At 49.9% G+C, this 21,407-nt stretch overlaps 1 protein-coding gene across 3 annotated transcripts in view; it reads left to right on the top strand.

The window, feature by feature from the left end:
• AGO2 (argonaute RISC catalytic component 2) overlaps positions 1 to 19,347 on the top strand; it is a 106,751-nt gene extending 87,404 nt beyond the window's left edge. For all 3 annotated transcript variants that reach the window (XM_070631032.1, XM_070631033.1, XM_070631034.1), the window contains exons 14-19: positions 2,403 to 2,493; positions 4,594 to 4,788; positions 6,786 to 6,920; positions 10,692 to 10,793; positions 13,175 to 13,374; positions 13,635 to 19,347. In XM_070631032.1, coding sequence (XP_070487133.1) covers positions 2,403 to 2,493; positions 4,594 to 4,788; positions 6,786 to 6,920; positions 10,692 to 10,793; positions 13,175 to 13,374; positions 13,635 to 13,743 — 832 coding nt within the window. In that variant the 3' untranslated portion in view covers positions 13,744 to 19,347. The remainder of the gene's footprint in view (positions 1 to 2,402; positions 2,494 to 4,593; positions 4,789 to 6,785; positions 6,921 to 10,691; positions 10,794 to 13,174; positions 13,375 to 13,634) is intronic.
• The last annotated feature ends 2,060 nt before the right edge of the window (positions 19,348 to 21,407 follow it).

Here is a 21,407-nt window from a genome sequence, read left to right as displayed (position 1 = left end):
AGCAGCAGTGATGTAGCGAGTGGGGCAGGAGCTCAGGAGGGTGAGCAACTGGGGTTTCTATGGTGGGGGTCTCTCGGAGAAGGTGGCACTGAGCAGGCAGCAGGCGGCGAGGCAGCACACATGTGGACGCCTGCGAGAAGAGCATTCCAGACCGAGGGCACAGGCCATGCAGGGGCACTGTGGTGGGAGCCTGCCGGGTGGGTTGGGAGTTGTTCTAGGGAAGAGCTGAGGGGCGGAGGGCAGGCTGGCTGGCAGGGGCCCGAGAGCTGCTGGGGTGCTGGGGCTCCCTCTGGGCGGGATGCATCCATTGGAGGTTTGCGATTGAAGATGGGGTTCTTCTGATCTTGTTCTGAAGGCCATTCTGGCTCCGCGTGGAGTGGGAAGCAGGAGCCTCCTGTGTTATCCCAGGAGGAGCGCTGGTGGTGGCAGGGGGTGTTTTGAAGATGAGCTGCGGGCTTGCTGACAGGTCAGGTTTGGGCTATGAATGAAAGAGGAGCATCAAAGATGAGTCCAAGGCTCTTGGCCTTGCTATCTGCAGAGACAAGGCAATATTCACGGACGAGGAAGGTCCGAGGGCTGTGCAGAGGTGAGCAGGTCGGCCTCTGAGTGGGGATAGAGGGTGGGCAGAAGAAACAGTCTGGTGTCAGAAGTATATGTTTAGGGGTCCCTGGGTGTGGACATGGTTATTTAAAACCAGGAGGCTGATGAGACCCCTCAGGGCAGGGTGTAGACAAGGAAGTATGTCTGAACCCTCAGTTCTGGGGATTTGAGGGTTAAAAAGGTCGTGGAGGGTAAGGAGCCAGCTGTGGAGCTTGAGACGGGAGAGGAGAATGGAGAAGCAAGCCAAGCGGGTCCTAGACCCCAAGGGCAGTGTGTTCTGTGTCACATGGTGGGGACAGGCCAAGAATGATGAGGGCTGAGGCTCAACCATTTGCAAAGAGGAATCTTGTTGCCATGGCAGCTCAAAGTCTGGTTGGGAGAGGCCTGAGAGCAGCCGGGAGGCAGGCAGTGGGGAGCTGCTGGCTCCTCCCTTCCAGAGCAGGGCACTCGCAAGCAGTGGGACACCTGCTGCGTCTTGTCACCAACACTGCCACCACCATTTGTAGGAGTCGTGGGCTTGGAGAAGACACCGCCCACAACCGTGCCGACTGGCCCTGCCTTACATTCCTGACCCTGAGCTTCAGGGGGACCCCTGGTGACCCCTGGGGAGAAGGCCCCCAGGTGTGGTTGGAACCACGCGAGGATGGAAGGGGGAAACTTGTCCCCATTTTATAGAAATTGACATAGGGTATACACACTTGCAACACACTCCCTTTCCAGACTCTGGGCGGAGGGCATTCCTAAATGAGTGTGGGGGGCTGATGGTGCAGCCAGGGGAGTTAACGGCATCCCGGGAAGCGACCGTCCAGTGGGAGTCCCGCTGACGTCACTTTCCCCGCTGAATTCTTCCCCTGCCTGCATCGGCAGGCACACTCTGCTGCTTGTTACTGACGAGTAAGAACAGTAACCAGGGCAATAACAGTGTCAGCAGATCCTAGTGTGTGTCATGGGCCAAGCCCTCTGAAAGCACTTGACATGCACGAGCTTATTCAGTCCTCATGACAACCCCAGAAGGTGGGTACTGTTATTGTCTCCATTTTTCAGAAGAGAAAAGTGAGGCATAGAGAGAGTAAGCTCCAGAACTCACAGCTGGTGAGTGCTGGGACCTGCCGCTGCCTCGGAACCCATGCCCCCAACCGCAGTGCACGCTGCCTCCCCCGACAGTGACTCCAGGAATACAGTCAGCGTGCAGAGGACCGGGGGAGAGAGCTTAGAGCGGGGCTTCTCAGCTGGGGTGGTTTTGCTCCTCCAGGAACAGGTGGCAATGTCTGGAGACACTTCTGGGTGTCGGGACTTGGCTGTTGCTACTAGCATCTAGTGGGTAGAGAGCAGTGATGCTGGTGAGCAGCCCACAGCGCATGGGACAGCCCCTCTTGCCACCAAGAAGTCCCAGCCCCAAGCGTGAGCTGTGCCGAGGGTGAGACACCATGGAGTAGAGTGGCTGCAAGTCAGGTGTTGAATAACAAACCATGGGACTTTTTATTAAGAATTATTTTGGAAATTTTCAAGCATCTACAAAGGTAGGACTCACGCCTCCCTGAGCCCGGCCTCAGCCGCTGTCAGCGCCTGGCCAGTCTAGTCTACATTCCACTCTCCCCAACTGGGTTATTCTGAAGCAGGTCTCAGATCTCGTATCATTTTATCCGTAACGTTTTCTGTATGTGTCATTAAAAGATAAAAGACTCTTTTTAAAAACACAACCACAATACTCTTACCACATGAGTGACAGTGGCGCCAACAACCTCAGAGGTCCAGGCAGCGTCCCGAGCCTCGGCCTCCAATGCTCCTGCTTCCCTCCACAGGCCTCCAGTGTTCCAGCAGCCGGTCATCTTTCTGGGCGCTGATGTTACTCACCCACCCGCTGGGGACGGGAAGAAGCCTTCTATCGCCGCCGTGAGTGTCAGCACTTCCCGCTGGGCCCTCTGTTGGTGACATCCTACCCTGTAGGGACCACAGCTCTCCCTGAGCTGCCCGTGGGAGGGGACGAAGTCCCATTGCAGCCATGTGGCCAGAGTTTCTTCCTGAAAAGCACTGTGGTTTCCTAGACTGCAGTTGGTGAAGTGAGATCTCAAGGGAAATGGGTCTTGGGGGCCACTGCTGATGGGTGAACATGTTCTGAGAAGCGGCGAGAGTAGTGTGAGTGAGCACTGTCCAAAAAGCCCCAAACCAAACCAGATCTGTCCACGTGGAAGGCTGCTGGGAGGTGGCATTTGTCCTGCAGGCCCCCCCCGAGGCCTGGGTGATAATCGATGGCTCCATGGCCCCCCGGGGCACGTGCTGCACCTTGTTTCAACAGTTTCTATTTTTTATTAACAAATGCTAAATGTAAAATAATTACATGGTCTGGAGTTAGCTATCGTCCTTTCCCTGCTCTAACTTGGTGAATGTCCTCTGGGTGGGGGCGTGGCGGCCTTCGTTTCACAGGCGGTCATGGTGCTGAACACCTGTGCTCGTACCTGGCCGTCTGTCCCCTTCTCCTGGAGGCTGAGCCTCACCTCACCTCTGCACCCAGAGCTGGCTGCTCTGGGAGGGGCAGCATAATCGTTGCTGTGGCCTTTTGTTGAAAAGGACAGACAAGCTTGTACTTAGAATAGTGCGGAGGACAGAGGGTGTTACTCAGAGTCCTCTTTGAGGACCCAATCTTCTACAGCCAAGGTAGCCAAGTGGAGAGAAGGAAGCCTCAGGTGTGAGGTTGTGCGTTCCCAGTGTCCCCAGTGGGGACTGCCAGAGTGACGTCTGGGCCACTGTATGTTCCGTCATTGAAGAAACCACCTGTTGATTTTCTTTCCCCGCTAGGGCAGCTCGCCCGTCCTGCCCTCACTCCCTCTAGACTAATCAAATAATGACGTTCTGTTGTCTGAGCACCCACTGCCTACCAGGCCCCGAGCTAGTGCCTAATACATCGCCTCATAATCTCAGGAGGTCATTGTTCCCTCATTTTACACAGGAGCAGGTTCAGAAAGGCTGAGTTCAATCACTGGAGAGAAACAGCAGGAAACACTGCTCAAGCCTGCCTGAGCCTCAGCCTTTAGTTCAAGGCAGTGTTTCTCCTGTGCTGTGCAGGGTGGTGGAGGATCGGCGCACCTGTCGGGTCCCCGTGCACGGGGGCCTCAAGCTCTGATCCCCTCCATTGTGGCGGCTCTTGTTAGAGCAGCCACAGACGCATACGCATCCCCCAGTGTCTCAGATGAGGAACCTGAGGCACCCGTGTGGGCGGGGCCACTGCCCAGCAGCCCAGCCTCCAATCCCGAGATGTGACTGACCCCCAGCCAGGGAGGCCAGAGCACCCCAGGAGCTACAAGCTTCCAAGAGGGCAGTCGTGGGCCCCCAACATATGTCGTGTGTCTGATGTCATGCAGGGGCTGTGCTTCCTTTGTCAAATGAGCATCACGTAATGTAGTTCTTCCTGCTTGACCCAGCGACACCAATGCCACAACTTCCTGCATAGACGGCACTGTTTACTGCGCTAAACGTTGTCAGCTCTTTCCGCGTTTGCTTAACGAAGAGCAGCACAGCAGAACAAGCTGGTGTAATTGTCTCTCTCTCACCCTCCATCTGGTTGGCACCTTCAGACAACTAACATGCCAGCTTGCCCTTTGGGACGCTCTGCCATTCCTGGGGGTCCAAATCTTGGGGTATTGTGCATTGATGTGCAAATAGCTTCTTTGGGAAAACAATGTGCTTTAAAAAAAAACTAGGTGCTTTCTTGATGTAATTCAGCTACATCTGACCACAAGCAGCATAAAGGTTCGGAATGATTGCCTGTTTTTTTATTAGATAACTTAGGCAAAATTTTATTTTTCGGAACATGTTTATGAGCGCTATTGCCACATACTGACAAGAAGCATAAAGGTGGCAGGCACGTCTGATGAGCCAGTGGCGGTTCACCCTGACGTGAGGGTCACGGTAGAGACGCTCCTGCCTTCTCCAGCGCACGCCCAGGGCAGGGCCTTTCCGGAACTCTTGATGAACCCTCCCTGCATGCCCCAACAGGTCGTGGGCAGCATGGACGCCCACCCCAATCGCTACTGTGCCACCGTAAGGGTCCAGCAGCATCGGCAAGAGATCATCCAAGACCTGGCCGCCATGGTGCGCGAGCTCCTCATCCAGTTCTACAAGTCCACGCGCTTCAAGCCCACGCGCATCATCTTCTACCGCGACGGTGTCTCGGAAGGGCAGTTTCAACAGGTGGTCCGCCTCTTTTCGCTTTACCCATCTCTATCCTCAAAATGTCTTTAATCCACCTGTGTGTCCAGCAGCAGAGCTGCCTGGGTTCCCTAATGAAGAGAGTGATGCAATTTACGTTCTGCCGCAGGGTTTATCTGGTCACAGCGTGGAAGGTGGGCTGGAGGAAGAATGGGCATGGGATTGTTAGGACTCTGGGCCAGGCCAAGGGTGCTGAGGCAGGATGGGAGAAGAGGAGCAGAGAGGGCGTGGGCTCGGGGCCTGGATTGCTGCGCTGGGGCAGGTTGAGTCTGGGCTGACTTGGCAGTGCAGCTCTCTGGCCGGGGCCCTTCCAGAGCCCAGGCTTTGCCTCACAGGCTGTGGAGAGTGTGGGGCTGGGATACTGTTGTGTCTGGGGGTCCCCCGTGTCTGCAGTGTGAGGGGCGGGCTGGAGCAGGGAGAGTGCATGGGCAGGGTGAGAACTATGGCAGGGGCCAGGAGGAGGGGTGGGCGGGAACCCTTTTGAAAGTGGGGTCGACAGGACCCGGCCACTATTTGGATGTGGGGAGAGTGGCGGCGTCTTGGCTGGTGTGTGTGTCACAGCCTTGGGCTGCTGTCTGGAGGGTGGGGAGCCCAGGGGCCAGGGGAGTGAGGAGGGAAGGGGAGTTTGTTGTGCTCTGGTTGGAAGCACCTGCCTGCAGCACCTCCAGGACAAGGTGAGCTGTGGGCAGCAGTGAATGCATCCTAGCCCGGCACTCAGGAGAGTAACACCCTGGCTGTGTCTCCACATTGGCCAGGGGTAACTGCACCGCTGCTCCCATCATGTCCCCAACACATGCTTCAGATAAGTCATAAACATGATTGCCTTCCTGGTCCAGAGGACAAGAAACAGCCTGTACCTCTGAAGCCCATGGTTGGCGAGGAGACTGAATTGGTGCTCCTTGACCGGCTGGCAGCTCCTGGCCAAGGCGTCTGATTCAAAGCCACTGTGGGGACCAGGGCTGGCAGTTCCTGTGCTGTCTCCTCTCCAGCCCAGAGTCCAATGTGTGCCAGCCAACCTTGAACGCACCTCTTATACAGAACCTTCTGGGTCCCCTCCCTGTGGAAATGTTCTCCCCACTTCCAAGCCCCAGCCTTTGCACCCTCTCTCACAGTCAGTCCTCCTGGAGAGGAGGGCTGGTGCCTCTCTCTGTTTTTATCACTCTTGAATATACTCCATGCTCACAGAATCATCACAGCTGGGGTTTCTGAACCCGGAACCCAAGACGTACTTTTGAGACATCACAACACAATATTTAAATAGGACGATCACTAAAAATCTAAGGTGTGTGGTCCCTGTAATAGCCTTCGTCACATGGTAGGTGGTTAGCCCGTTTCTCTCTTGATGACACAAGGTGACGACAAGACAGTGTCTTTCGATGCTTGTCCCCTGACTCCCGGGTGCTTACCTGCCAAGTGCTCTGCGTTTTACTTTAGTCTTCCCAGCAGGCCTGGTCGATGTTCCGATTTTAAAAGTGAAAGAACTGGGGATCAGAGAAGGTGCGTGGCTTTCCGAAAGGCACATGACTGCTTAGTGGTGGAGCTGGGATTAGAACTCCGGGCCGACTGCTAAGCCAGTGTTTGTTCCACCGGATTCTCTCCCTCGTCTCCAGTACAAAGACAAGTTGTTGAATTGATTTGTTCATGGGTGTGTCTCCCATAGTGCCTCATTACTGCTGTGTATATGGTAGGTGCCATTTATCGAGCACTTAGAACATTCCAGATACTGTGCTAAGCAGTTTCATGCGTTATCTGATTTAAACCTTTTTTTAACCATGAAACCTGGGTATCATTTGCTCCATTATATAAATGAAGAAATAGGCTCACAGAGGCAAAGTCACACAGCTAATAACAAGCTAGTGAAACTAGAAGGCTTACCTACACGTGTTTGCCGAATGGTACGTATTATTAAGGATGTATTTTAAGGTAGCAAGAGGCCCTAAAAACGTAACGATCCTCAAGCATGTCCTTTCTTCCGCCAGGTTCTCCACCACGAGTTACTGGCCATCCGCGAGGCGTGTATTAAGCTCGAAAAAGACTACCAGCCGGGGATCACTTTCATCGTGGTACAGAAGAGACACCACACACGGCTCTTCTGCACTGACAAGAACGAGCGGGTGAGTTCCCTCGGCTGAGGCAGCAGCCGCTGCACGGCCTGGGCTGTGGGGCCTCGTGGGCCCTGGGTCTGTGCTCAGCCCTTGTCCTGTGCCACATCGCAGAGTGTCCATGGCGACTCTGCTGCTGTCCCGGGTTCTCTGGGCTTTGTGGGCACCCAGGCTTGGGCTCTCCTCAGTTTGGTGAGAAGCCTGGACCTGTAGGTCCCACAGGTCTCGGACAGGTCCAGGCGGGAGATGTCATTTATCCAATAAAGAAATTACTGAAGAGGGGGCTCTGAAGAAGAACCAGTTAGCGCCCATGGCAGTGGGCAGGACAGTCGTAAAGAATGCTGTGGAATGGCGTCAACTCAGGGCCCCCGGTGGGGTTGGCGTGCTGGAAGGTGGCCTGGGGAGCTTGTTCTGGGGTCTGGAGAGGAGTTATGAGCTCCTTCGTACATCTCCTGGGCATTCCAGAATAAGAGCAACAAGCATGAGGAGAAGCAAGATTTGTAGACATAACTGCTGGGCATTCTGCACAGTTGAAGAAGCTAGTGGTCCTCGGGTTAAAAGGTTTCCATGTTCCCAACAGGATAAATAAAAATAAATCCACACCTATGCACATTGTCCTAAAACTGCATGGCATTAGGCTGACAGCCAGCAGCGTTCGAATCGGTCACAGCAGGGCCAGAAGGCGGTGGGTCGGTCTCCACGTGTGCCAGAGGAAGGCACAGCACGGCAGCGATGGCACCACAGCACGCGAAATGCCTCTGCTCTAAATGGAATACGAAATACAGATTGCGAGTTAACAGTGAGAAAAGGGGATACTTTGTCACAATCACAGGGACGATCCACCAAGAAGACAGAACAACTGTGAGCTTGGATGTACCTGACGCCGTGACCTAAAAAGCAGTAAAGCAAAAACGGACAGAATTTCAAGGAGAAATAGACAAATCCACTGTCGAAGAGAGAGATTTCAATACACCTCCATCAGAAATTGAAACAAGCACAAATTAGTAAAAACCAAAAATTGGAAGAATGAAATGAATAAGGCAGATCTAATAGAATCCAACTTAAAACAGCTGCGTTATTAAAGTTGGCCTCGTACCAGGTCACAAAGGAGGTCTCAGGAGATTTCCAAACCTCAGTATTGTACAAACCACATTTTTTAAATCATTATACAATTACAGAGTGGAAAAGTTTAAGAAAGCTTGAAATTTTAAATTCACTTCTAAGTAGCATATGCATTAAGCATGTGAAAAGAAAAGAAATTACAAAATAATCAGAACAAAACAAATTACAAAGTAACCTGATTACAAAATTACAAAATAATCTGAACAAAAACAAGAGAATTTCATATCAAACCTTACATAACGCAACTAAGGCAGTCCTCAGACCTAAAAGTATAGATTTAGATGCGTTTGTTGTAAAACAAGAAAGAGAATCATCAAATAAGCCTGAAGATGCAGGAAGGACGGAAATAAGAGAAGGCAGGCCCAGGGGCAGAGGGGAAGCTGAGGAGCTGGGATGCGTGGGCTCCTTCCCTCCTCGGCCCGCAAACTTCGCTTGCCAGGAGTCAAGAGGGCTCAGAGTCAGCTTACTCCCACACCCCAGTTCCCCTCCGAGAATAGAAAATGAAGAAGCAACAGAGCAGATTAACACAAGCAAAACCTACTTCTCTGAAGACAGATGAACCTAGTGAGACTCAGCAAGGAGAAAAAGAGGACACATAAAGGATTAGGAGTAAAAACGGAACTGTAACTGCATTAGGAGTATACATTGTTTTAAATCTTAATGGAAAATTAAAAACTTTATGCCAAGAAATTGGAAAACTTAGAAAAAACAGATACAGACTGTTTGTAGAATTACATAAATTACCAAAATCAGCTCAGGAGGATAATCCAATTGTGATTCCAAAAGGCATCAGGCCCAGGGAGTTTTACAGGCAAGCTTTACCAAAGCTTCAAAGAATAACCTTATACAAAGTATTTCAGAAAATGGGAAAAGGAGGGGAGCTCATGTTATGAGGTTAGCCTGTAATACCAAGGGTTGGGGAGGATGTGGGTGCTGTGCAGTGGTCAGGAGCACAGGTTCTGGAGCCGGAGGGCCGGCTTGAATCCACATCCCCAGCTGCATGACCACGAGCTGCCTGCCTCCCTGGACCACTTTCCCAAGGACGTTAGGAGGGTTGACTAAGCTAGCACGTGCAAAGCACTTAGCACAGTCCTTGGCACAGCGTAAATGCATTACTATGAAGAGAACTCTCATGCTTTTGGTGGGAGTACAAACTGATAACCAGAGTGGTACACAGTTTGGTGATTCTAGAGATCTGCCCTGGAGAAGCCCACATGCCTGTGTACAAGGAGACGTGTAGAGGAATATTTACTGCAGCTTGTTTCTAATAGCAAAAAATTAATCTGTCTGCTAACAGGAGAAAAGATGGTGATGCATTAATATATTAGCATCCTGTTCAGCAATGAAAAGTAGTAAACTGTATCTGTCAAATGAATACATCTCAAAATTGTGATCTTGAGCCAAAACAGCAAGTAGCAGAATGAATGTATGATACGTTTACAGAGTTAAATCTGTAGCAAAAAATAAAAGTACATGTGGGACTAATAAAGTCTAAATTCAAGACTGCAGCATGGATGGGGAGAGAGGAAGTAGGAATGGGAAAGGGGTACCAAGGGGCACTATTTTCGGGTATTTTACTTTTAAAAATCTGAAGGTGTGAAAAAGGTTGGCAAGAAGTGAAAAAGACACAGCTGAATGTGCAAAGACGGTTACCCGATCTTCTCTTTGTTGTGTGTATATTTGAAATATTGCACAACTGAAAAGTCAACCGGGGACTTAGTGACCAGTTCGGGGTGGGTTCCAGAGGGGGGGGTGGCACTGTGGTAGCAGTGGCTGGATGTTCGGTGTCTTTTTGATCTTAGAGTGTAAACTTAGAGTAAATAGGTGGGTATAATCTCTCGTGCCCCTCACGCCCAGCTTCTCCATGCTCTCTGAAGGAGCAGCCTTCCTCTTGGGCGGTGACTGAGCCGCTGGCAAAGCGCAGACGCCCCTGATAGCTTTCAGGGTTTTCTAGCTCTTCCGCCTTAAATATCGTGTGTGCTTGTGCATGGATGATGGCCCGTCAGGCCATCATCCATGGTGTTAGATTTGCATGTTGGTGACAGTTCTCGCTCTGAGCTCAGCAATAGTGAAGAGCCCTTCAAGCATTACACACAGATTCTTCAGTGAAGGGAAAACACTGCATTTCCCATCTGGGCCTTTATGAGACGTGGCGGAAGGTAACCCCAGGCCAAATAGGACAGGAACTAATTCAATTTCAGTTGTTAGTACTTGTTAAATTTTATTTTAATATGTAGCCCTTTGCAAATGTGTTGACCAATTTATTTATTTATTTATTTTTTTGAGGAAGATTAGCCCTGAGCTAACTGCTGCCAATCCTCCTCTTTTTGCTGGGGAAGACTGGCCCTGAGCTAACATCCATGCCCATCTTCCTCTACTTTATATGTGGGACACCTGCCACAGCATGGTGTGCTAATCGTTGCCATGTCCACACCCGGGATCCGAACCGGTGAACCCCGGGCCACCAAAGCAGAACGTGCGCACTTAACCGCTGAACCGCTGGGCTGGCCCCATGTGTTGGCGAATGTAAAGACCTCACAATAGGGCAGCCTCTGGCTGGGGAGGCCCAGCATTGGAGGCGGTGTGGGCCAGTCTTGTTTGCTCACTTGCTCTGCTTTGTTGTCCCCTGAACGTGTCTAATGGGTTCCTGTCTTGCTGAAGGTTGGGAAAAGTGGAAACATTCCAGCAGGCACAACCGTGGACACGAAGATCACCCACCCGACCGAGTTTGACTTCTACCTGTGCAGTCACGCCGGCATCCAGGTAAGGGCAGAAGGTCCCCTTTGCGCAGATTCTCCACGTCCCTGTGACACCGTCCACACGTTCAGCAAACACTTGCAGAGCATGGTCCTCATGCCAGGCGCTCCGCTGGGCACGAGGGAGGTGGTGGTAAGCAGCACCGATGGGCTTCAGCCGGTCCCAAGGGGGGTCAGGTGGTCAGCCAGGGAAGCGCTGAGGCTTGGGACCATCAGGTGTTAGGCACAAAGGACCCACTGGGGTGCTGTGGTGGGGGTCCCATCTTACATGAGATGAGGTCCGGGCAGAAAGAGCAGTGAGTGCAAAGGCCAGCACGCTGGTGGGGGCAAGGGGCACCCCTGTGTGCCTGGAGCTCAGCGAGCCAGGTGAGATCTGAGAGGTGACGAGACCGCTGTTGCTGCTGTGGGAAGGTGTTGGGGGCAGTGAAGGGGTCAGCTCATGCCCACATGGCGGGCTCAGCCTCTGTCCCCTCCATGCGCATTCTCTGGGCATGGAGAGAAGGTCACTGTGGCTTGTCATCACCTCGGGGCTTTCGTGGTCTCTCTTGGTGAAGACCCCCAGCAGGCCAAGGGCACTTTCATAGGAGTGCTGCCACCGCAGAAGTGCCACGTCCAGCCGCGTCCGTTGTCAGAGCTGAGCTAGCAGGCTCTGCAAAGCCGTGCCCACTGAGACAGGAGGAGCTTAGTTCTGGGTGCCTGTCCCCGCTTCAGAGCTTCACAGCGGGGGCTTTTGGTTTTTTCAAAATATAAGTAAGGACTTAAACATCTCTTCCCAAAGGATTTGAACCTAAACTTTGAGAATTTGCAGTGAACTTTGTACTTTTAGCTTTCCATGGGAAACACTAAAATTTCCACCTCATTTACACCACCGTGGAGCTAGGACAGGGTGTGGCGAAGTGTGGCCTGTGGGCCCTGTCCAGCCTGCAGCCTGAGGGCTGAGAATGGTTGTCTAAGTTTGTAAAGGGTTGTTAGAAAGAAAAGAATACAGCTTAGATGCTAGCCCTGGTGGCCTAGTGGTTAAAGTTCGGCATGCTCCGCTTCAGCCGCCGGGGTTTGGTTTCCTGGGTGCAGAACCACACCACATTGTTGATAGCCATGCTGGGGCTTTTGAGGGAGGGAAAGGAACTAAAAAAGACAAAGAGGAAGATTGGCAACAGATGTTAGCTTAGGGCGAATCTTCCCCTGCAAAAAAAAAAAAAGTATGCCTTAGCACAAAGGCTTTTGTATCATTTCTTAGTGCAGATCGTCTGTCCCAGGATTTGCTTCCTGAGTCAGGGGCTGGTGTGCCTTTTCTGTGGAGGGCACACAGTAAATCTTTGGGGGTTTGTGCTCTCTGTCACATGTTCCCTTTTTTCCTTGGCTTCCCTCCCGGTGGGTGGAGCCCTCACCCTCCCTGGCCTCTTGGGCTTGTTTCTGGCTAACCCTCTCTCCCTGCGCCTTCTGCCCGGCTCTCTCACAGGGAGCCTCCTCTGGAGAGGTGTAAGTGCTGTGAGATAAACCAGCCCTGAGAGAACCTGTTCCGCCGTTGTTGCTGTGTCCTCAGCAGAGCCTTGTACAAAACACCGTGGCCCATGGGCCCCTGTGACAGCCACCAATTACATGTCAAAAGAGGGGTGCCAGCACGTGTGTGGTAGTAAATCAGAGGACAAGACATCTGCCCCCTGCCTGTCAGTGAGACCCTGAATGCAGATGGTGAACAGGCGGCAGGACCTGCGCTGGAAGAGAAGGGACCCGGCAGGCTGGCCCCGGTGGAGGCGGGGCGGGGCGGTGAGGCTGGCAGGGAGAAGCCGCAGAAAGACGCTCCCGCTCTGTCGATGCCGTGGGTGCCTGGGTCCAGCAGGGCTGCAGCCGTGACGCTGTCAGAGCTGGGTGCGCCTGGCGCTGAGGGGGTGGGCAAGGTGACCAGCTCCCGCTGCCTGCAGTTTCAAAAGATTTCATCCTGCACAAACTGCATAAAATAACACACATGTTCAAACTCCTATTTAAAAAAGTGTTTTTGTTAGTACGTAACTCTTACTAGAGATTCTTTCTTGCCTTTGTAAGTAAAACATTGTAGAAAACCTAACATGTACAAGTGACGCTGTCCTCAAAACAACCATTTTTATGTTTTATGTCTTTCCAAAATGATGTTTCTATGTGTAAATGTATGTATAGTCTATATTTTACAAACAGGGTCATAATAGGTATGGTTCTGGTGCTTTTTTATAATAATACACAATAATATAATACAGACATCCTTCGGTCATTAAGCGTCCTCCCACCATGTCCTCCACGGAGGGTTTGCTTGTCCCCATGTGGCCATAGCTTCTCATAGCAGCGCCCTTTGCAGGTGAGTCCTGGACTTCTCTCTTGGTTATTCACCTCTCCGACCCTCTGATCTGCTTTTAGGGAACAAGCAGGCCTTCCCACTATCACGTGCTTTGGGATGACAATCGTTTCTCTTCCGATGAGCTGCAGATTCTCACCTACCAGCTGTGTCACACCTACGTGCGCTGCACGCGCTCCGTATCCATCCCTGCGCCAGCATACTATGCTCACCTGGTGGCCTTCCGGGCCAGGTACCACCTGGTGGATAAGGAACATGATAGGTGAGTGGCATGCCTTTCCTGGCTGGAGGTCACAGCAGGGGTCATTTATGAAATGGGCTTCAGCAGCTGCTCTTCCAGAATGGGTAGCAGTGGGGTCACAGTGGCTGGACACAGACTCCCAAATGCCAGCATCCTCACTGCCCCTTGTTAGCTGTGTGGCCGCCTCCCCAGATGTCTGGTGGATGGTCCTAACCTAGTTATCAGAGCGCTGCGCCGTGGTGCGTTAAAGGCTGTCCTCTCTCTGTCCCCCGTCCCCACAGTGCTGAAGGAAGCCATACCTCCGGGCAGAGTAACGGCCGAGACCATCAAGCGCTGGCCAAGGCGGTCCAGGTTCACCAGGACACACTGCGCACCATGTACTTTGCTTGACATGTTTAGTGTTTACGATTGTGTACCGAGTTGGATTCACATGAGACCAGCTACACTCAGACCAACAGATGCCCAGCCCTTCCGTGACAGCCAGCATCGAACATGAGACGTCATTGATTTCAGTAGATTCTCCATTTTCCAGAATGCCTTCCGTCCCAGATTTCACACTTGGATTTTGAACTGCAGACCTGTATGAGACCCCGTTGTCCTAGGAAATATGGTTTGCCAAAATCTATAAGCTGCTTACTAAAATAGAGTCCCGTGTTTCCTAAAAATCTCCTAAAACCAGTCTATGAACTCAGGGCTTTAAAACGTTTTTAATTTATTTGGTCATTCAATTTACTTGTTTTTAACACATGATTCTATATGAAATTGATGGGCTCAAACTAGCTGTGAACGTTCTCTGAGAGTGAGAGCAGCACAAAACACGACTGTGGTTTTAAAGCCTTGAACATTCTGATGTTGTCACTAAAGTTTATTTCAAAGTGATGCTAGTGTGCTCCTGACTTGGCTTTCACAAGCCCTTCGGGACCCGAGGGCAGGTGGCATGCCGAGGCGCCCACAGGTGGGTCTGTTCTGCCACTGCCTGCCTTTCTCACAGCTTGAAACAAGGAGCAGTGGCAGAAGATGGGCCACGTGTGTTTACAACATTTATAGGTCCAGAGAGATTGGCAGACAAGTGCCATTTTAATAAAAATTTATTTAAAAAAAGAAAAAAGACAATATGCTGACAGTCTAATCATAAGATTTGTCCTATAGGACTGTGACGTTTATTTTCCAAAGTTTCTAAAGAATACGGGTCTGTGGTGATAAATACAGTACAATCCTTTTTCACTGTTATGTCTTTAATGTAAGAGAAAAATATATATATCTGGTTTGCAGTATTAATGTGATAGATAGATGGGATAGATGCCATTTTTCATTTTATTGACTACGGGGTGCTTCTTGTGATCTGTTTAGCGTTATCAAGAGTGTTTCGAGCTGGAGCCTGGAGCCTGGACCACCTCCTGTGGTTCTCAGTGCTTAAGTACAGGAATATGCAGTTGACTTAATGTGACAGCAGCCTGCCCCCCTCAGCGTAGATTGTGTAGCCTGTACCTTCAGGAGGACCGAGCACACTCACGAGGCCATCACTCCCTCCCTCTCTGTCCCCTCGCCCCCGTGTTCTTGCTCAGCCGATTAAGCACAAATGGAATGTATGTATTCTCCCATTCCTGGGAGAGACGTCCATGTATCAGAGTGTACCTCTCTCTGTGTGTGGTTTTGTTAGACTCGTTTCATAGGATCTATGCACTGAAACACACAGAAAGCTGTTGGCAGTGGCTCCCTGTTGGGGGCGAGGCCAGCAGTCAGCAACAGAGCCCTGGCCTCCGGATGGCTGACTGCCAGGCCAGCAGCAGTGGCAGACCCTTCTGCTAAGATTTGCATTCTGGGCCCCAGATGTGGGTTTGCCAATCTGGAAACCATTGCACTAAGAGTGATACCATGGACAGCTTGAAAAGGGTAAGAACAGACACGTCTGTTTGTGCTAACTGGCTTTTTGTTCTTGTAGGCAGTTGTATTCAGAGTCAAGTCCACATTCAATGTAGAGATTCTAGGAAGGAGACGACCCTTCCCTAGAGCTGCTTTGTGCTCTGTAGGTTTCCACTCCCCAGCCCGGCCTGACATTTACCTCTGGCACTGCGGTGGAGTGAGGGTCCCGATGGGGGTGCCTCGTGCTGGAATAAGCGCCACCTCTGTCTCCTGGTCTGACGGCTCCAAGGGGTGGGAAGGGCAGGGAACCGCAGGCCGAGCTGTAATGGACACTCAGCCTGGATTTTGGCAGCGATAACAAAGGGATGACAATATTATTTGTGAAGCTATCTACTCCGAGAACTGTGTGCGTGTGTGTGTGTCTGTGTGTGCATGTGGGTGTCTTATTAATGGCATTAGTCTCTTCTTGCTGTATCTTTTTTTCTTTGTCTTTTTAAATGACAGAAGCCTCTGCTCTAAGAAACGTTGCAATTCCCTGTCGTTTTATTGGCAAGTGGCACTTTCTCCTATGTTCAGAAGCATACCAATACACTCTTGGCTTAAATTACCAGAAGCATTCAAGCTAAGGAGGGAATCTTTTCACTAATACGCTTTTAAAATCTGAAATTAGGTTAGTTTTCAGCCATTTTTAGGATCATCTAGAACCACGTGTCTCAAAGGTGTGTTTTTAACCACCTGCACCAGGATCTCAGTGGTCGGGGCAGTGGCGGTGCTTGGTAAAAATGCAGACCCCAGGGCTGGGAGTGGCATCTGCATTTTACACCATTGGCCAGGGTTCCAGGACTGCCTGGAGTCAGAGAGCCCTGATCTAGAGCTCGCTGGAGTGTGCTCTCCCGCGCGCCGCGGGTCCAGCAGGGAGGAGCTCTTTGGGCTGCAGGGAGAGGGTTTCTGAGCTAATACCTGGGGAAGATCACAGGCTGGCAGAAAATTGGACCTAAAATTTTTTATCATTTTTGAAGGAAAAGTTTTCTTGTTAGTGGGCCAAAGTACTTTGAGAAGGATACTTTTTATAGCCCTATGCTTGTTTTATAAAACTTTTAATACTAAAAGCATTAATAGACCAAACGTCTCCAGCTGGGTTAGCTGCATACCTTGGTACATGTCTAATGATTCAGAATTTAAATGGCTATAGTTACAATTTCTCAGGTAAATAATTGTTCTCCCAAATTTCTACCAATCCCCCCATTATTAGGATAAATTTTGAGACAGTGTAAAACCTCAAAGCGCAGTAGAATAAGTCCGAGCCCTGTTCATATGGAAGCCAAAGGGCCCCCTGCCCGTCTTCTGCTTGTGCTTGCACCCGCACAGGGCTACCTCATGCCTGCGCGTGGCCCCGAGGAGGGGCTCTGGGGTAGCCCCATCCTCCTCCTGCGTTTGACTGGACCCCGGAGGCTCGGGGCCCATGCAGATTAGAGAGGCGTCTGCTCGCCGGCTTTGCCCCACCCCACTGTTAAGTAAGGTGTGCCTTGCTTTAAGCAAACTGAATGTGAAAATTATGATGTAGGAATCTGGATTCATTTAAAAGAAAAACCGGGACTTATCTCATCTCTTTAAAAGAGGTCTCCCAATTAGATTCTTGTACTGGTACTCTTCCTAGTATATTTTAAAATATTCACTGTAAGAAAAATAATGTATTCCCATCCCTTCACCACTATCTATTACATTTCAGAAGCTCTCACCCTAATAACTAAGTGATGAAAGAAACCCAGGGGAGCCGTTTAAAAAGCCACCGTTTTGTAGAACATCCCTTTGGTAATGCTATAATTCCATCCTGCTGTTTGTGTATCATAAGCTTAGATTTTCCTAGTTCAGATGAATTTTGTAAAACTGGGCATACTTGTACTTTTAGAAAGGGATTGTTTTATTTGGGTTTTCTGTTTTGAGAAGTCTTCGCATGTACACTTGATACTACATTTTAGGGTCTGCCTTTTCAAGATTATGTTGCTCTTCGGTAGTGTTCCCATACTCCCTTAAATGAATGTTTGCACTCTGGAACCACAGACATCCCTGGCCACTGCAGCGGCCTCCCCTTGAGGGAACTGCTGGCAACAGAGTGTTTGCCAAGCTGTTGGAGGTGGGCCGTAAGCTCTGCTGTTCCCGGTGTTTCCCCGGGTACTGAGTGCTCATAGACAATTCGAGTCCAGCTCCTACAGCAGGGTTGGGGGGAGTTCTATTGATGTTAGATTCTATGTTATTTTTATTGTTGTTAAATGCAAATGTTGCTATTTATTTTTTCCTTTCTGCTCTGGTTTGATTTGGCCGATGTGGATATTCCAGTGCATGTGGTACCTGATGAATATGATAGAAATTATTTTCCCCGATTTTTATAAATTACCTAATGTTTACCTTCAATTTTGCCGGATGATTTATTTTTGAAAGCTACAAAGGTAATTTTTCTGGATGAATTGTTTTTCTTATATACGCAGCGATGTAATTTTACATTGATCTGCAGGGTGGTTTAAATTTTATTTTTACAAGGCAGTTTTTCAGTCAAATTATATATTTGATACAATATGTTAAGGGTAGACCAGCCAAGCGTCATGCAGTTGGGACACCAGACTGTCTCTGGGAGGCCTTTGGGGGCTGGGGCCGCTTCTCTTGGTCGCTCGTTGTCATGGAAGCACTTGGCTTGTGTCATGGAGCCGTCAGGATCTGGATGTAGGCCTTCACTGGGACTTTGATCTGTTGAACAGTTAAAAGAATTTTTCCTGGGCATTTTCCTACACCTAAGGCAGTTCCATTAGAAGCTGACATAATCCAGACAGTGGACAATCCCAGTGGCCCGGACAAGCCATAGACATTTCCCTGTGACCTCTTTGACTCATCTCTCACGCTCATGAGAAAAGGAATGTACAATAAATAGAAACTTCCTCAGTGTTCGTGCGCCTCACTTTCAGAATGCAGATATCTTCTTTATATTTTAAGCCCTTCCCCAAAGTAGCCCAAAATATTTTCTCTAGCTGCCGTGCCAGAGTTTCGGCTGCTGTGACGTTTTTCAATGTAGACACAGTGCACGTGTGACTTTGTAATGGGGCTCTCCGTGTTACACACAGGCTGACTCTTTTTTGTAAGGAAAACTTTCAACTCCAAATAATTGCACTGATTTTTTGACAGCTTCCTTTTTATGATGTCCCACTTTGCATCTGCTGTACTTGTTTGAGGTGACTGTAAATAGGGTTAGGCTCGCAGAAGTGATGTGAACGCAGCATTGCTTTGTTTTAGGGAGGCTGCCGCGTTCTTCAGTATTATGTGTTAGAGTCGTGTGGACGTAATTCTGTTCTTTAGCCTTGTGTCTGTTGACCATTCATGAAGGACAAACTAGCCTCGTTTTCTTGTTTTTCTGAAGAAAAGGTTGCAACCTATTGAGAGGGGAAGATGCTCTCTCCTTAAGTTCTGAAGATGTACTTTTAAGAGAATTGTGAATCCTTTGCACACTTTTTTGGTCTGTCTAATTCCTTGTCGTTTGCCATGACTCCCCAAAGCGTGTTCTTCTAGTCTGCCCAGCACTCGGCAGTTCGGTGGGAAGCATCTGTCTGGCCAATGTTAACAGAGGGTGAGGGCTGCCCTCGCTTGTCTTTGGTCAGCCGTCATTTTAAAGCCATGAGGTCACTGTTGTGTCAAAACCGTCATTTATGGCTTATCCCATGGATGCTAGAGAGCCCTGAAATCCAGTGCCGTTCCTCTCTGCCCCGTGATTCTGCTAGATGAGAAGTGCGTGCTCCAGCCCACAGTGTTGCAGTTCTGTTTGTGGTCAGGCTGCCCAGTGTCAGACACACAAAGGAGTTCTTAGACCCAAATCGGTCACCTGAGTGTGTGAATGTCACGTCGATGCCATCGTGGTACCCTCACTTAATGCTTTTTTGGATGTGTCTTGCCATTTTATTGTCGAAAGTGAATGTATTGGCTTAGCCAAATCACTACAGAAGGTGGTTTCTAAATACCTTTTAGATGAAATAAATGCAGATAAAGGCTACCTCTGAATTCTCAATAGATTCATGTTTGCTCTTAACCCTAGCACTCCACACTGAAAATAGCCAAAATGTTGCCTGAATAAACTGAATTGTGAACATCTCTCTGTTCAGTTCTGGCTTGAAAATTTGTGTGCCATACTGTGACCCGTGGGCAGTCCCCTCCTCCCCCTCTGAGGTGCCATGGGTGGGCCAGGGTCTCCTCAGGGCTGCCCAGCTCCGAGATTCTAGGATTCTAAGCTGCCAGCGTGAGTGAAACGGAAAGGCTTTTCTGCACTGTCCTCACAGGCTGGCAGGAGCATCTCCATGCAGGGCTGTGTGTGGCGAAACCTTGAAATGGCCTGCTGTCCTGGCTTTTCACTTTCCTGTTCAATATAAGAAAGCACTTTTTTTTTTTTCTTTTGCTTTACTTATGAGTGGGTTGAAAATGGCTCCCTCTGCCCTCTTCTCCCTTTTTATACACTCTTTAAAATCACCACGGTGCTTAAACACCTATCTCGTGCAAGTAATACGTTTAAAGTAGCTGCATGGTTTCGAAAAACAATGCAGATGTAGTTGACCTTTGACTTTGGAACTTTGAGTTACTATCATTCCCTACTTAAAAATGATCTAAGGTTTGAAAGCAGAATGTTCTGTTCAAATCCAAGGCCCTTTGTTTGAAAGGAACACAGGGTCCACAGCCGGCGTCTTGAAGTAGGAGCTCCTGCCACCGGCGCCCTGGATCCTCTGACGCCAACTTGCAGGAAATCTGTCCTGGGAGAGTTTGCTGTGACTCTGAATCTTGTGACCCCTTCTTGTGATTAACCACTTTGCTGTCAGAAATGTCCTTTGCCCACACACCACTGTGGGTAATGCATTCACTGTCACCCTCTGCCTCCTTCACGCCTTTTCTTTAGGTTCCTTATGTTCTCTCATCTTCAGAAGTTTAGCATTTGCTCCAAAACACCTCCACTGGTTTGCTCTTAAATTCTTGAGGGACAGGCAGCAAGCTTTGCAATTACAGATGTCTGGGTATGTGGAAGTGGCTCTGCTCTCCTGCTGGATGCTCATCAGACATTGACTTTGGCCCAGAGAGGTCCCAAATCCATCATTACGTGGAAGTAATTGCCTTTAACACTGTTGTTTTGGGTTTTGATGATTTTCATGCTACGTGGCGTGCTTTAATTCTGAAAGAGCTAAGTGTCCTTTGCGGTCTTTCTAAGAATGTGTTGTAACTCTGCAACCACACTGCTCTGTAGCTGCAGGCCACCCCAGGCACCTCGGATGTGTAGGGTGGGTGCCCAACATCTGCTGACCTGCTTCTGGGGCTCCTTGGGACCTCTGGGTTGGCCTCATTTTTAGCCAGAATCCCATAGAGGGTGTTTCTGGGGACACTGCGCAGTGGCCCACTCCTCCAGTCAGTAATGTGAACTGTTGAACGCAGATCTGCCCATCAGCTTTTTGCTCGCATGTCTCCAGAATCCTGAGGTGGGCCTCTCCCACCATCTTTGCGTTCATGAAAGCGTATTTTAAAATGAGAGAACTGAAGATTACTGGTGCTTTTGTTAACACTTTTCTGTCTTATTGGTTGATGTGAACAATTTCGATGTGTTAGATCTTTAGATGCCTTTGGTGGTGTGACTGATGGGCTGAGTCCTCTTCTCGCTCCAGCCCCTCGTGAGGGGCTCAGGGAGGCTGGATTGTCTCCTATTTGCACCTCTTTGGATTTGAGTAGTTCAGAGTCAAAGCTAAAACACCAAATATTCATTCTTTCCCCCCAGGTGTCTCTAGGCCAACCTCGTTCAGTACTTTCTGAATCTTCAAGGTCCTTAAAACCAGGAGTTGATCCCAAGGATGCCCCACACCACCAGGCCAGGGGGTGCAACGCAGACCAACTGCTTGGCTGCTTGGCACCACTTGACAGCAATAGGTGCTCATGTGGAGGACCAGAGGCTCCTTTGAACTCTGGAGGTTGTGGGAACAATCCTGAGGGGAGGGAGAAGGCAGGCCCCTCTGACCCAAGAAGCAGGTGATGCCCAGGTTTTCCTCTGGTCTCCATCAGTACCAGACTGAGTATGTTCTGGAAGACCCAGTCTCAGCCTCTGTGCCTTTAAAGTCCAGTCCTCAGTGTCCTTTCAGAATCATGTTGGGGCTCCATTTTCATTGGGAAGTAAGCCTGTACCA

The sequence above is a fragment of the Equus przewalskii genome, chromosome 8, assembly GCF_037783145.1.
Source record: "Equus przewalskii isolate Varuska chromosome 8, EquPr2, whole genome shotgun sequence".
NCBI classification, from domain to species: Eukaryota; Metazoa; Chordata; class Mammalia; order Perissodactyla; family Equidae; genus Equus; species Equus przewalskii.
Note: the sequence above shows the minus strand (reverse complement) of the source record. Positions and strands in the feature narration are given on the sequence as shown.